Source organism: Podarcis erhardii (genome assembly GCF_964252035.2).
Source record: "Podarcis erhardii genome assembly, chromosome: 3".
In the NCBI taxonomy this organism is placed as follows: Eukaryota; Metazoa; Chordata; class Lepidosauria; order Squamata; family Lacertidae; genus Podarcis; species Podarcis erhardii.
In genome coordinates, this window is record NC_138507.1 from 111,997,389 (window position 1) to 112,012,394 (window position 15,006).

General features: G+C 49.1%; 2 protein-coding genes across 4 annotated transcripts in view; both read right to left on the minus strand.

Annotated features, from left to right (window-relative positions):
* Positions 1-2,341: 2,341 nt before the first annotated feature.
* GPR75 (G protein-coupled receptor 75) lies at positions 2,342-9,712 on the minus strand. 2 transcript variants are annotated; one of them, XM_081854776.1, is made up of 2 exons: positions 9,576-9,712; positions 2,342-6,590 (listed from the first exon to the last, which is right to left on the minus strand). In XM_081854776.1, exon 2 carries the CDS (start codon positions 6,502-6,504, stop codon positions 4,858-4,860), a length of 1,647 nt encoding a protein of 548 aa, XP_081710902.1. In that variant the 5' UTR covers positions 6,505-6,590; positions 9,576-9,712; the 3' UTR covers positions 2,342-4,857. The 2 variants fall into 2 exon arrangements, with proteins under 2 accessions (XP_081710902.1, XP_081710901.1); XM_081854775.1 differs by lacking the exon at positions 9,576-9,712 and adding an exon at positions 8,875-9,338.
* A 2,136-nt stretch (positions 9,713-11,848) lies between these two features.
* PSME4 (proteasome activator subunit 4) overlaps positions 11,849-15,006 on the minus strand; it is an 81,289-nt gene continuing 78,131 nt past the window's right edge. For both annotated transcript variants that reach the window (XM_081854450.1, XM_081854451.1), the window contains 2 exons: positions 14,589-14,727; positions 11,849-13,529 (listed from right to left, as the gene is read on the minus strand). In XM_081854450.1, the coding sequence (XP_081710576.1) occupies positions 14,593-14,727 (135 nt within the window). In that variant the 3' untranslated portion in view covers positions 11,849-13,529; positions 14,589-14,592. The remainder of the gene's footprint in view (positions 13,530-14,588; positions 14,728-15,006) is intronic.

The window sequence follows — 15,006 nt, forward strand, 5'->3', positions numbered from 1 at the left end:
AAGGCAGCAACCTGATTGGTCTGCAGGAGCCGCCCAATCCGGCTCCAGGAGGAAGTGAATCAGCAACTGGATTGGCCTGCAGGAGCAGTCCAATCAGGCTCCAGGAGGGAAGCTGAATCAGCCAATCACAAGGGACCCATTGTGTAAATAATGTATATATAGCCAGAGATTATGGAGGAAAGCACTCACTCAGTGCTTACTGAAATAAAAAGCATGAAATCAACAGTCAACTCCAAGGATGTTTCAGGAGGGATGGGGGCAAACCTGAAGATCAGGTTTCTGCCAGAGGACCCCTCCCAGATTATGACATACTTGTGATGTATGTATGATGCTTCACTAAGGGTGTTGTGAGTAAAAAGGGAAACGTATATAAAAAAAGGAGCCATCCTTTGGTCTGGGTTTCTTCCTGCTTCTTCCGTGTGGTGGCTGGAAGCCTTGTTGCAACAATAAAGATCAGGCCTACAGGCTGCTGTTTTGCTCCTTGGCTGGTGTCTTTGTTTGGCAATCCAAGTGAGCCTGGAAGATTTTCCTATGACAATTATTAGTAGGGCTGGGCAGTATCTGGTTTTCAACATCGCAATATATCACCAGCTAAACATCATGATACACTGATGCATCACAATGTCTGAAATAGGGATGGAGCTATATTCTGTAGAGGCATTAGCTGGCTTCATGGGTTTTCCTCACATTGTGATTTTTGCATAGCACAGGCACACACACTGTTTCGCAATATATTGCCAGGTCAAAAATTACGAAACCAGTATCACGATATGGACCAGTTTTGGACGATATGTCAATAGATCACCTGGTCCTAGTTATTAGAACAGGGACAGTGGTAGAGAGGCTTTCGTGAGATAAAAAAACACGAAAACATCCTGCTTTTTAGAGGACTCTTCTGCGCTATGCCAAATTAATCAGAAGCATTATCCCAAATCAATGGTAACCTTGGCTACTGGGTACTTGTGCGTCCCTGCGGACCAATGTACATGCATGTTCTGGTTATTTATTTCGGTGTACAGCTAAGATCTTTTGTAATGTAGGCTTGCAAATGCAGACTACAAACGGGTGGGGGATGAACTTGGTCGGCAAATGTATGTATTGGCACAGATCTCCCCCATCGAAGGCAACTGGCCTAGTTCTCAGAAACGACAGAGGGAGGAGGTAAAATGGGTGTCTGGACAGTACCGTTTCAGTTTACAGAAAGGGGACTCACGATAGAACATTCCACCATACCCTGGTGTATCCCTGGGTATTAGGGAGGCAAATAGGCTAGAAGTTTTCTCTGTGTGTGGATGATTTGTTGGGAGTTCAGTCCTGTGAGGCCTCACCAGCAGTCAGAAGAGGTACAACCCAGAAAATAGCTTGGTTGTTGTTGTTTTTACCACCTCATTGAAAGAAAGAGGCTGAGCTAGGAACCAGCAAGTCCCCCCAGTTCAATCTTTGTAAGCCGCTTAGAGGTCTTTGGTTTGGTTTTTGAACCAAGCGGTATAGAAAATCTTGGCAAATAAATAAGTACTGTCTTTGTCCATTAACTCAGCCGGTGTTCACATAACTGGCTTAAAACACAGTGGGTCATTCCACACCCACACCCACAACTGCATTTCAAATCACATTTGCACATGGTTATTATGATAAACCACAGAGCCTAGGGCTTAGCGATCAGAAGGACAGCAGTTTGAATCCCCGCAACGGGGTGAGCTCCCGTGGCTCGGTCCCTGCTCCTGCCAATCTAGCAGTTCAAAAGCATGTCAAGTGCAAGTAGATAAATAGGTACCACTCCAGCAGGAAGGTAAACGGCGTTTCCGTGCGCTGCTCTGGTTCACCAGAAGCGGCTTAGTCATGCTGGTCACATGACCCGGAAGCTGTCTGTGGACAAACGTCGGCTCCCTCAGCCAATAGAGTGAGATGAGCGCCGCAACCCCAGAGTCGTCCATGACTGGACTTAACTGTCAGGGGTACCTTTACCTTTACCTTTAGTATGAGATACATCAGTAATGGCTTGTCGGTGGGTTTCCAAGTCGCCCGCTGCCTGTCCACATCAGAGGGTGGAGAGAGGGGGCTTTGATGTCTTCCGTGTGACTTATGCTTTCAAATTGCATCACAGTTGGTTGGAGGCGGCGGGAAACATGTTGAAAACTGCATTTCTCAAGAAACCACATGATAGATGTGTATTGTGGCCAATACTGGCTTCTAAAACCAGAACAGGGAGCAAAGCAGAGTAAATGGGAATGTGTACCCAGCCATGGTTGATGGCTTACTTCGGAAACCCAGCCAGATGGGTGGGGTATAAATTATTCTTATTCTTATACCATCATTTAAAAAAGACAGACCACAAACAATATCGGGAGTTGGTCAAAACATCACAGAACACGGAGACTCCTTTATTGTAGGAGAACACATTAAGTATGAATTGGCACAGAATAGAAGGAAAAGTGTGATCCGTACCCTTAGATAACCCTTTATGATCATGACAGCATGTGAGATTTTATATATATATATAAAAAAATACACACACCCTAAAATACCAAAGAAACGCATGGGCTAACAGCAAGGTTCTTCCTCTAACGTTTCGGGAATGAGAAAATGACTAACGTGAAATGTTTTAGCAAAATATTACTTCCCTAACAGATTCTGCACAACTATCATTCACATACTGTACTCAGTTTTGCTTGTGTTAGGTCTTACAGTGCCTATGATTATCTAGCAAAAAAAACCATTAAAAATTAAATCAGTCCTTTATATTTTTCTAGAATGGTCATTTTAAAATGCTCACGTAATACAATTGGTCCGCAATTATGAGACAGTTATTGCAAAAGATACATATAATCATGTAACAAGAAGAGATTTGGCTCTTGCAAAGAGCATTTACAATATGCAAGAATGGAAATTGGGCCCCTTAAATCCCAACTTTTAATGGGGGGGGGGAAGAGGGCAGGCAGGGAGTTTGGTTATTTTCTAGCCTTTGTGATTTGCAGGAGTTTAAAATTGCATGTGCGTGCCCAACCCCTCACCATATCTAGAGTTAAAACAAGCAAGCAGAATTCCTCATACGCTGCAGTTGCGTTGCTAAGAGGTGGGATTGAACGCTCTGCCAAAGTAACATAATCCCCAGAGACTGTTCTGACTGCAGGATGGGAACAGGCCTATAGTAGAAGGGGTGAGGGTGCAGAGAGATATTTTTAAAAGGGCTTGTAAATAGCCATATGCTTTGTTGCCAGTGACAAAAAATGACAAGTGTGGTTGCCTTTCATGTCATTCACGAATCAAAGCGCGCTAAGGTTTCGGACAAATCAGCGAACACAAAAACGCTGTGGACTAGTAACTTGGAATTATTTACAAGACTGACGCAGATCTTGCCTGAGAAGAAGGCATCTCATGTCCTCAACATACATAAAAGTTGGCATTTCTTGTTAGCAGTAAACCCAAGGATTTAAAAACACTTTCTGTAAAGTTTCCCCAGTGCGTGTAGCTTTCGAAATTCTTTCGAAACACAGCGAAGCAAAACCGTAAAATAAACTCTGGTCCTGACAGAGTATATATATACAACTGGGGATAGGATAGGATTCGGCGCATGGGCTGTATCCTTTCACAGAAGCTATGGCCCTGACACTCTGAGGAGCCCACCTTCTGACAACTTTTAATTAAATAATAATAATAATTACGATGGTAGTGCTGAGCAGCTTCCAGCCACCATCTTGGGCAGGCATAGGCAAACTCAGCCCTCCAGATGTTTTGGGACTACAATTCCCATTCTCCCTGACCACTGGTCCTGTTAGCTAAGGATCATGGGAGTTGTAGGCCAAAAACATCTGGAGGGCAGAGTTTGCTTATGCCTGATCTTGGGTGTCCCATTCCGCCGCCCCCTCCCACAATACCCCAGAAGTTGGGTTAACACAGAGACTATGGGATGGGGGGAAGGAAGTGATATGGTTGCTGCCACAGTTGGGAAGCCCACTGCACTGTGTGTGTGTGTGGGGGGGGGAATTAAATTAAAAGGAGGTCCAGAACAGGCATCAGCAGTAGAGGGTCCACTGATGGAGAGGATGCTGAAAGCCCTCTCAGTCTTGGTCCCAATCCTGGTTTGGGGATAGGGTTTGCCACTCCACATGCTTTGCCAACCAGCACAATTAAACACTCTTCAGTAAATAAATAGAAAAGCAAGGTTCCGCATCAAACCTGTAATATATATATATATATACACACACACAATTCGGAGTAGAAACTTTTAGAAAGCTCTGTCAATGCTTAAAACCGTGCACTTTCATGGGGATACCACACACACACAAAAACGGAAAAACAATACCCGGTCCAGTCTTAAAGAAGAGTTTGCCACAGGTGATTTCGTGGTTGGCAGCTGTTTTGACAGAAAAAGCAGTATTGTGTTTGAGGGTGGTGGAGGGAATACTTTGGGCAGGGTGGGGGTATAAGACCCACTGAGCCTTGGGGACTAGTAACCAGAAATCTTGAAAGATGGGGGGAAAGAGAACTAGAGAGATAGTAGGAAAACATGTGGCCAACCTGCGAAACCAAATATCAGAAGCAGGCCAGGACAGGAGAGCTCAGAAGCCTGGCTGAGGCCTTCATGCGCCAGCTGCTCAGCAGACTGAAGGCAAAAATGCCTTAGAGCCACCCTGGCACACTCCAGTTGTTGCTTGACTACAACTCCCATCATCCTGGCCAGTGTGGATGGGAGTTGCAGTCCACGCTATCCCTGCTGCGATGCATACGAGAGGGGCACGATATCATGCTTCAGATGACCCGTGGGGGCATATTTGCCGCACGGACACACACACACACACAAAGAAAAAGGTCGGCCGCCATTGCGGTCGAAAGTTAAAGAGTCTCAGCTCCTGGTAGCTACACCGAGGGAACTGGTATCTGCTTAGCAGAAGTACTGTCGAAATCCCTCACTACGTCCGTCATCGCGTGATAGTGCATGGCAATGTAGGAGTTGGCGAATCCAAAGGGAGAGTTTGTGGGCTGCAGGCTGTTGGGAGTGCTCACCTCCTGAGAAGGGCAACTGTTATAGATGCTGTAATAAGGTTCGATGCGAGTGTTCATAGGGGTAGAGCTACTCTGGGCCCCGTAATGCTGGCGGCCAGCGGAAACCTTTGGGCTCAGCATGCTCTCCTTGGAGTGACTCGGGCCGCAGGCCTGGTCCACAAACTTCTTCTGAGGCTTCGGAGACAGCATGTAAGCGGAGTTGGTCTCGTGGTGGGACGACTTGTTGCGGTTGGCCTCCAGGCTCCCTTTGCCCACGGCGCGGAGCCGCGTCTTCTGCTTGCAGCAGAAGAAGACGAGGGCGAAGTACTGGAGGCACCAAAGAACCCTCCTCCTCAGCCCAGCGCTGTTCCGGGAATATATGAAAGGGTTCAGCCCGGACTTGAAGAAGATGAGGGTGAACCCACACAGTTCGAACTGGTAGAGGATGAAGCCGCTGTTGCGGGACAGAACGTCCTGCACCAGGGAGATGCCGAGAGGGAGGCAGCAGACTAACACCGAGAGGACAATGACGACACACGTCACCACGGCCTTCGAGTCCTTGGCTGTCGACAAGTTCACGGTCGACACCAGCTGGAACTTGCTGGCCGCAGTTGCGGGCAGCTGGCTGAGGTTCTTTGTGTACGCGTGGGTTTGGATGTGCTGCAACTTGTTGTAGTTTTGGTTTCTGTAGAGAGCGGGCACGGCGCACTGCACACCGTCAGCGCACCCAGCAGCAAGGGGTCCGATCAACGGCGGAGGCCTGGATGCATCGACTGTGATGATGGGGGGACATTTGCGCACCTGGGCGTTCTTCCTCAAGGCCTGGGCTATCATGATGTAGGAGACGGAAACCACCGCCACGCAGCAGATGAAGTCGATGACGTACAGGTAAGGGACCACCTTCCCCTCGCCAATGACCAGGCTGGAGATGGGGAGGCAGAGGCGGGATTTCTGGGTCCTCATGGTGGCCAGCGTCGCGAGGGTGAAGCTCATGGACCACAAGGCCAAGGTGAGCAAAAGGGTGCAAGGGAAAGAGGCTGTCCGGTTGGGCTGCTTGCCCAAGACCATGCGGAGCCGGTGAAGGGCGATGACGGCCACCGTCTTGAGGGACATGATGATGAAACCAGAGCTGGTGAGGTGGAAGGTGAAGCAGAAAGCGTCAGGGATGCCCGCCGCCGAGTCCAGGAACAGGGCAAAGGTGAACATGGGAGCGGTCACTCCGCAGATGAAGAGGTCGCAGAAGGACAGGTTTAGGATCATGAAGTCAAAGTTGGTGCGGAACTTCCGGAAGGCCGGGTCGAAGAAGGACAGGAAGACGATGAGGTTGCCGTAGGAGCCCAGGCAGAAGATGACGGCCAGCAGGAAGGTGCACGTCACCAAGGTGGCTGTGTGGATGATGTCTTGGAGGTCTCCTTGGAAGGAAAAGGTGTCATTGCTGCCCCGAGGGTGTGGCGGCGGCGGCTGTGCGGAGGAATTGGTGCGGTCTGTCCACTTCGCCTCAGCCCAGCCCGTCAGGTTCATCCTCACAGGAAGCAATGCTCTGCGGTTCCAGCACCTCAGAATCAATCGCCTCCCATTAGAAGCTTGAAGTCCATGGTGGGTGAAGCCTGTTTGTATAAGCAGAAACACACGCCCCGTCCAAATGTAAGTCAACAGACACCGGATAGCTAATATTGGGCCTTCAAGTCTTGTCCTGTGTACTTTTAACAGCCATGATGTGCTACGAAGTGGAAACTATGTCTGCCAACTTGATCACTGCAAATTTGCAGAAGATCTCACAGAGTAATTGTACTGAAACTTGATTTGCTCTTAACCGCTGCTTTAACACAGAGAGAGGTGTTATCTATATTTAAAGAGTATATTTTTTGGCTGTTTTTAAAGCCTGTATTTATCACTATTCTTTAAAACCAGTATTCTATGCTATTATGTGAACTGCTCTGTTACATTTTTGATGTAACATATGTATCTTGCTGGTTAAAGAAAATCAAATGCAGACAGTTCACACCCAATATTTTGACTGCTGATTATTTAATTCTGGGGGCAGGGTGGAAGGAACCATTGTTCGGCCTTAAAGATTGTTTCTGTGCATTAAGGGGAGGGGACAAGATCGTTAAAGTCCCTGTTTCAGTTCCCAGCATCTACAGTGAAGAATTTGGCCCCATTTTACATTTAAAGAAGCAAATTCTTTAAACAGATGTGGCTCCCACCAAGGAAACTGTGGGAACTGTAGTTTGTTAAAGGTGCCAAGAGGTGTTAAGAGACCCCTGTTCCCTCGTGGGGCTAATATTCCCAGAATGGTTTAAGAATCAATCCTTCTTCCCGGGGAAGAATTGAGGCTCAGTGAGGGGATTTTTGTTGTTGTTGTTGGACTGTGCCTCTGGGGGTTGGGTCAAACCGCTGGAGAATCACAGTGCCTGCTGCCTCCTGTGTTGTTTTTCCTGCACCGGCAGCGCTGAACTGCCCTCTCCAGGAACAAATTTGATGATTCTTGGAGTGCCAGGACACAGTGCAGTCGGGCAAAAGCATTTGGGTGGGGTTAGTTCTGAGGACCAGTTTTTTAAAAAAACAAACCCAAGAGGGCCAAATTTTAAACAGCTGTGTACTCAAGTGCCGTATTAAACCCTGTGGAGGCCCCTAGGCAGTTCAAATCTCTGGGGGGCGCCATGCAAATTATCTCCTAATAAAAAGGTAAAGGGACCCCTGACCATTAGGTCCACTCGTGGCCGACTCTGGGGTTGCGGCACTCATCTCGCTTTATTGGCCGAGGGAGCCGGCGTACAACTTCCGGGTCATGTGGCCAGCATGACTAAGCTGCTTCTGGCGAACCAGAGCAGCGCACGGAAACGGCGTTTACCTTCCCGCCAGAGCGGTACGTATTTATCTACTTGCGCTTTGACGTGCTTTCGAACTGCTAGGTTGGCAGGAGCAGGGACCGAGCAACGGGAGCTCACCCTGTCGCAGGGATTCGAACCGCCAACCTTCTGATCGGCAAGCCCTAGGCTCTGTGGTTTAACCCACAGCGCCACCTGTGTCCCCTAATACTTGACTGTAATTTTCTTTCAAGATTAAATCAACATTATTTAGATCTGTTGTCTTGGGGCCCCAAAACGGCATGGGGCCCATAGGTGGAGCCTACTCTGCCGATTTGGTAACCTGGCTCCAATGAGACTGCTTTAGTGCAGACATGGCCATTCGAGGAGGCCCAAGGCAGCTTCCCACAGGTGACCTCAAAAGATTTAAGCAGCGTGTCCTGAGATAACATCCCTAATAATGCAGCGCTGGAAAAATGGAGCTGTACCCCCAGCTCTTTAGGCCTGACCTAACCTGGTTGCCTCCAGAGACTTAGCCAGTTCCTGTGGCACAGATTCCTTTTTGGGGTGGGGGTAGAATTGAATAAGAACTACCTCCAGACTGTAAGAAGAGCCGGGCTGGATCAGGCCGAAGGCCCACCAAGTCCAGCACCCTGTTCTCCATGGGGGCCCCCTCTGCGCAACGACCCTCTTGCCCACTCGCGATTCTGCCATTCATCGTGTTATCATTCTCATAACAAATGGATCCTCATCCCGGGTCTGCCAAACCCTTTCCAAAGCCCCCCGACGGGGGGAAGCGAATCCCACCCCCTGCTCCTTCCCGCGCTTCTCCCCCCGGCCCCGGCAATGGGCAGGGGCAGCGAAGGCGCCCGACGCTCCCGGCCGCTCCGTGGCGCCATTACGCGCCGGGCTGCGCCTTGAGGGTCCGGTTGGAGAGGAGAGCCCTGTGCGCTTCGGGCCAGCCAGAGCGGAGGCCGAGGCCATCGCCCGCCATCCCTCCTGGCCAGGACGCACGAAGCGCGCCCAGGGCGACCCACCTTCCGCCCTACCCACCCACCAACCCCAGGCAGCGTCTCCTTACCCAGCGCCGGCTCCGGGGAAGCAGCGGGCGCCGCTCGCCTTGTGCCTCGGCGCGCAGGGAGCGGGGAGCATCTTCTCCCGGCCGGGCTGCCCAGGGCAGCTCCGGAGGCGGCGGGCGGACGCTGAAGTCATCGCCGACGTGCGGGAGAGGATGGACCTCGCTTGTGCATTGGAGGGGGGGGGATGGAGAGAGAGAGAGAGAGAGAGAGAGAGAGAGAGGAAAGGAGGGAGGGGGTGTCGCCGCCGCCACCGCCACCGCGAAGCCCGCACACGATGCTGCCCGGTTGGCGGCGCGCGCTTTGCTGGGGCTCTCCAAATGCGCAACGGCGGCTCCTGGCCAGGGGTGGGGGGTCCTCCGGTTTGCTCGCCGCGCAGCCCCCGAGGGATCTTGCCCACCCCGCCTCCGCTCTCGCGCACGACCCCAAAAACAAGGGCCGGGAGGGGAAGGGAGGGCAGCGCGCGCGCGCGCACACATACACCTCGGCGGGAGTGCGCGCGACTGCACCGGAGCCGCACGCGCGGCACGCAGCGAAGCGATTGCGCATCTGAGCGAGCGGTAAGGGAGGAAGCGGCGCGCTCTTTCTCTTTCTCTCTCGCATTTCTTTTCTAAATAGACCCGGGCAAGCAGAATGGAAGCTTTTGTATCCGAGTCAGAAACGCTTCGAGCGGCCCTAGGCGCGCAGGGAGGCGCCTTTAGCTTACCAAGAGCTGCCTTGGCTTTTTTGGTACCCGGTTTCGCCAAAGCACAGATTCAGGCCGCTCGCGCATCGTCGCTGATTTGTTGTCGGCGTTTGTGGGAGAGATAGAGGAGGAGGAAGAGGAGAGAAGCGTGTGCGGCTCTCCTCCCTGCACCCTGTGGTGCTGCTGCTGGGAGAAAAAGGTGGGATGTGTAAATGCAAATAAATCCATCAGCAGGGTTAGCGGGGGCTTTGAGCTCTAGGCATCTGAAGCCAAATTGAAGGCTGCTGAGGGCTCCTCCTGAGCAGGTTGTCCTCTGGGATGGGCATCCTCAGGTGCCCCCAGGAGGCTGGGCTGGAGTCAGGGTGGGAAATCTCAAAGGATGGCTGTAACTCTCAAGTACTGGACAAGAACATGAAAGGGGGAGGGAAGGCCTGGATAGTTACTGAGAGCGGACCCTGCCACCTGCCCAGGTTCTGGTGGCACCCGGGGCCAGACCTTTGAAGGGAAGCAAATGAGAATCACTTGTGCCCCTGTGCCAAATTGCAGGCACACAGGTGTTCTACAGAGAAAGTATTGTGAAATCCAAGTAACAGGGTGAGGAAGAGTGGGGACTTTGTCCTACATTTCTGCTGCTCATAAACAGGTTCTGAACATGAATCCAAGACCTGTTCACTTCCGTCAAGGACCACAAGATAAAGAGGTTGTATTCCAAGTACAGTGGTACCTCAGGTTAAGTACTTAATTCGTTCTGGAGTTCCATTCTTAACCTGAAACTGTTCTTAACCTGAAGCGCCACTTTAGCTAATGGGGCCTCCCGCTGCCGCCGGAGCACAATTTCTGTTCTCATCCTGAAGCAAAGTTCTTAACCCGAGATACTATTTCTGGGTTAGCCGAGTCTGTAACCTGAAGTGTATGTAACCCGAGGTACCACTGCACCTATGACACAAAGGGACAGGGGGTGGGCACTTTCGACCCTCAACTGGCCTGGGTGGTCTCCTACGCATATTTCTTGCCACGGCAATGCTTCCGAGAGCCCTCAGAAAGGTCAAAACAGAAGGCAGAGGTTCTGCCAGTGCTCCCCCTTTGACTTCAGCAGCCTTGGTTTTCAGACACAGTAAATCTAGCGACAGGAGACCCTTGACCGAGAGCATTTTCTTCTGCTCCAGAGAAGCGGACACGGAGCAATGGTTCCAAACTACAAGAAAGAAGATTCCACCTAAACATTAGGAAGAACTTCCTGACAGTAAGAGCTGTTCGACAGTGGAATTTGCTGCCAAGGAGTGTGGTGGAGTCTCCTTCTTTGGAGGTCTTTAAGCAGAGGCTTGACAACCATATGTCAGGAGTGCTCTGATGGTGTTTCCTGCTTGGCAGGGGGCTGGACTCGATGGCCCTTGTGGTCTCTTCCAACTCTATGATTCTATGATTCATTCCTAGGCGTTGGTCAGGTTGGCCTGCCATTGGCGCAGACCCAGGGGTGCACAAAAATCGCAAAGGAAGACAGAGCGAGCCAGTGACTGCCAAGGGTGCAAGGGACTGGGGTGCCAATACAGCCCCTTGCCAAGGGCACAAGGAGCCTAGGTAAGCCTCTTCCCTTCACCCCTTCCCTCCCAGGCCAGCCTGGCTAACCCAAGAGGAGATTTGCCATCCTGACTCCTCTTGGCTTCAACTTCACTTTTGGCACTTGAACAGCAGCTTCCAGCAACTGGTATGCAGAAGCACAGCCATCATGGTTCATAGCCAGGGTTAGCCTTTACCTCCCATGAATTAGCCCACTTTCCCTCCAAAGCCATTCAAATTGGTGGCCACCATCCTCTCCTGTGGGAGTGAGTTCCAAAGTTTATGTGCCTTTACCTGTCCAAAATAAGCTTCAGTGGATGTGCACAAGTTCTACTGTACAACTATTATAGTTTTATTGTTGTGGGACAGGGAGAAAACCCAATTTTCCCAAGCCATGTTGCACCATGTTACAGCTGATCTACCACTGAGCTTCACATTCACACACTGTCCTGGAAAAGAAAGAAGTTGCAAGGGTTTAGAAACAACTCCAGATTGCATCCCTTTTTAGGCTCAACTCAAATATTAGCTTTTTGCAGAGCAGGAGACGCTGCCCAGTGGAAAAACAAGTTCCCTGAGAGATGTGCTGCACAACTGGAAGCAGACAGGTGACATGTTTTGTACTAGGGACCAATTTGATACACAGTAGGACTAACAGCTTTTCCCCCTTCATATCCTCAGGTGAAAGGGCTTATCTTGAAGAAACTCTCCCCTGAAAAACAAGACACCATGCGCACACAGATCTTACAAACAATTCATTTATTCAGCTTTAAACTAAGTACACAACTGAAAGGAGAAGGCGGCATTTTGGCACTATGCTATACATTAGTTATTTCTGTGTATCAGCTCTCAGGAGATACTGTACTGGTTACACTGCTGTGCTTTAAAAACTTGGTGTTGTTTCCCAGCAGGCAGAGGATTGAAGAAGAAAAAAAAATGTATTCCTGTTTTTACAAAGGAAAAAGTACAGGATGTGCATAAGATGAAAACACACACAATTCTCAGATGATTTTTTTCCCCAACATGGGAGGCGTTCTTGTACTCTATAATTTACCACACACCAGAGTATGTCACTTGCTTGCATTCCCAAAGTGAGGGAGCGGGGGGGGGGGGGGGGGCAGAGTGGCAGAGATTACGTAGTAAAAACCAACAGATTCACTAAAAAGTTAAATGAAAAAATCAAGCCAAAAACTAAAGTCACCTCATTAGAGGGAGGGGGTAATATTAAAAACCAGAAGAAATTGGCATCGAATCAGATACAAAAAGCTGAAAGCACTATTATCAACACCTAAAAGTGCGATTGTTTAAAAGTTAATTCTCACAAATGAATTATGTAAAATTTTTGCAAACTGTACAGAGCTTTGCCAGTGCAGTGCCTCTACAATTTATACAGTCCTTTACATCTATGTAACACATACTGAACATGTTGTGAAACAGCCAGCCAATAGCCACCAGAGTTGCAGAACGAAAAGAAATTTGGGATGGGCAGGCAGGCGGAGAGAGATACAGTACTTCTGGTTTTTTAAAAAAATGCAAGTTACATACTTGTTCCAAGATGAGGATGTGAGGCAAATGGAAAGATGTGTGACTAGCAAACAGGGAATATTTAAAAAGTCTTTAGCCACTCATTATTAACATATGTACATACTCTTTTGTTCTCTGAAATAAAACCAGCAGTTGAGAGACACTCTTGTCTGTGGGCTCTACTGAACTGAGGACAAAAATAAGAAGACTGCTGCTTACGAAGGCAGGCAAAAGTTAAGGTTCAGTACCTGGCTGGAGAATCTTACTTAAAAACCTGTCAACAGAAAGGACAACTCTATTGCTCTGATGTGGACAGCAATAGAGGGGAAAATGTTTGCTCAGCAGGTAAGACTTCAAAAGAAACCCAGCTCAAAGTTCTGCATAGCCTGGTATTGCATGGGAGCTGGAAAGAGACAGAACAATGTTATGGGGGACATTTTTGGCCTACGCTTAGAAGCGAGTGGTCAGCAGTTCACAGATGCACACTCTTGCAGGCAGATCAGATGAAGAGTTTGAGCACCCAAAATTGCAGATATTAGGTTCGAAAGTCCATGTACGTAATGTGAAGTTGCAGCATTAGCCACCTGCACAGAATAAGATTTCTTTTTTAAAGGGCTTCAGGTTAATGCAAGGAATTTACATGAAAGTGTGGAAATAAATCATGATTGCTCCCTCAGACACAAAGACTTGTCACGCTGCGGCAGCCCCCTCTCCCCAGTGCAGCAGAAATCCTCAAGAGTCCTTCCCACAGAGACTTAAGGTATGTACTTCCTTAAAGGATTCCAGCGCTAAGCCTCAGAGTTACCATATCCAAAAGGGTTCTATACACAATAAATTAGTTTTGAGTTTCCTTTATTTTTGCGGAAATGGCAGTGGGCCCTCCTTTTTTCCGAGAACCTGCAAGACGGAAGGAAACAAGAAAGGAGAGCTCGGGTCATGTTTTGCAAGAAAAAGAACGTGCTTGCATTTAGAATATATATAATCACTCCTCCCTGTTCTCCTCTCTGCAACTGCTAAGGACGGAAAGACGAAGCCAGCTATACCCCTTGCCCTTTGGCAAAAAGCTGCTCTAGCGGAGGAAGACTGGGATGGAAGTAGGGATTCTCCACCCGCCAGGAGCATGGGGAAAGGGGGCAGTCAATTTCCCCAGCACTCTCCAGCCTTCACAGTCAGTGGATATGAATGGCGGCTTCCCTCTTCAGGATTCCAGGTGGATCGGGGCTGTCTTATACCTGGAATGTCTTGTTAATGTGAAGCATGCCTTTAATCAAACCCCACTGCTGCTGCTCATCACCCCCCAGGCTGCTTTCAATTGCAACCTCCACCCAGCTCTGCCAGAGGTGCTGGCCAGTGTTAGTCAAATGCAGGGGTGGGAACCTCTAGCCCCCCCCCCCCGCAACCACATTTGGCGCAGCACAGATCCCAATTTGGCTTGCAAGGCCCTGTCGTCGTCCCCCGCAATCACACCCACATTTGCCACAACTAACATCCTACATGACATCAGGTGTGGGGGGCAGGCACAGGTCTGGCTAAATCAGCTGCATGGCAAGGGGAACTTGATTGCAAAGCAGTGTTAAACTCACTGCCCATCACAGTGTCAGGTGATTTGACAGGTGGGTTGCTCCATGGAGGCGGGGATCAGATAATCATATGACCCACCAGGCCAAAAAAATATTCCCTACCCATGTTCCAGCTTGCAATGCAAGCATGAAAATACCCCCTTGCTAGGCTTTAGCTGAGCTGGGAAGCAAATTTAATTTAATGATAATGGAGCTGTAAATACATTAAAGATGCCTTGGTTTTTATGCCACAGCCCTGTTATCTATTTAATTTCATTGTGTCTAAAATCACATCTCTTGCTATTTTAGAGCTGGGTTTGCACGGTGCCTGGCTGGATTATCCAGAAAAGCTTTCAAGAAGCTATTATTGGTCCACGATCACACAATGTAATCTCACCTCATTATGCATAATAGCACGGCGAAACCAAGAGGTCAGTAAGGACGAGAAGCTGGTCATCAGTGAACTGCTGCTTGTGCTCTTGCCAGTTATCATGGTGGGTCCTCCGGAAATTGGACAAAGTTTTTTTCACTGTCATCTGTGTGGTGGGAAGCAGAGAAATGGATCTAAACAGCGTATTTAAAACAGCGTATTTAAATCCACACAGGAATATAACACTTGCTATCGGCTTAAGGAGACTAACAGAAGAGATCGTAAAGGAAAAAGAGAAATTATACGAACAAGATATGATGTGGCAACACCAAGATAAGACTGGATAGAATTATGAACTTTGTTTGGACTGATTGGGACTGATTTGGACATTAACGCAGTAATAAGAAGATGATCTGAATCCCCCTTTGGATCTTGAAGTATGGGT

What these genes read in the sequence shown, in the direction of transcription:
- GPR75 (XM_081854776.1), bottom strand. Translation starts at nt 6,504, where the DNA reads ATGAACCTGACGGGCTGGGCTGAGGCGAAGTGGACAGACCGCACCAAT.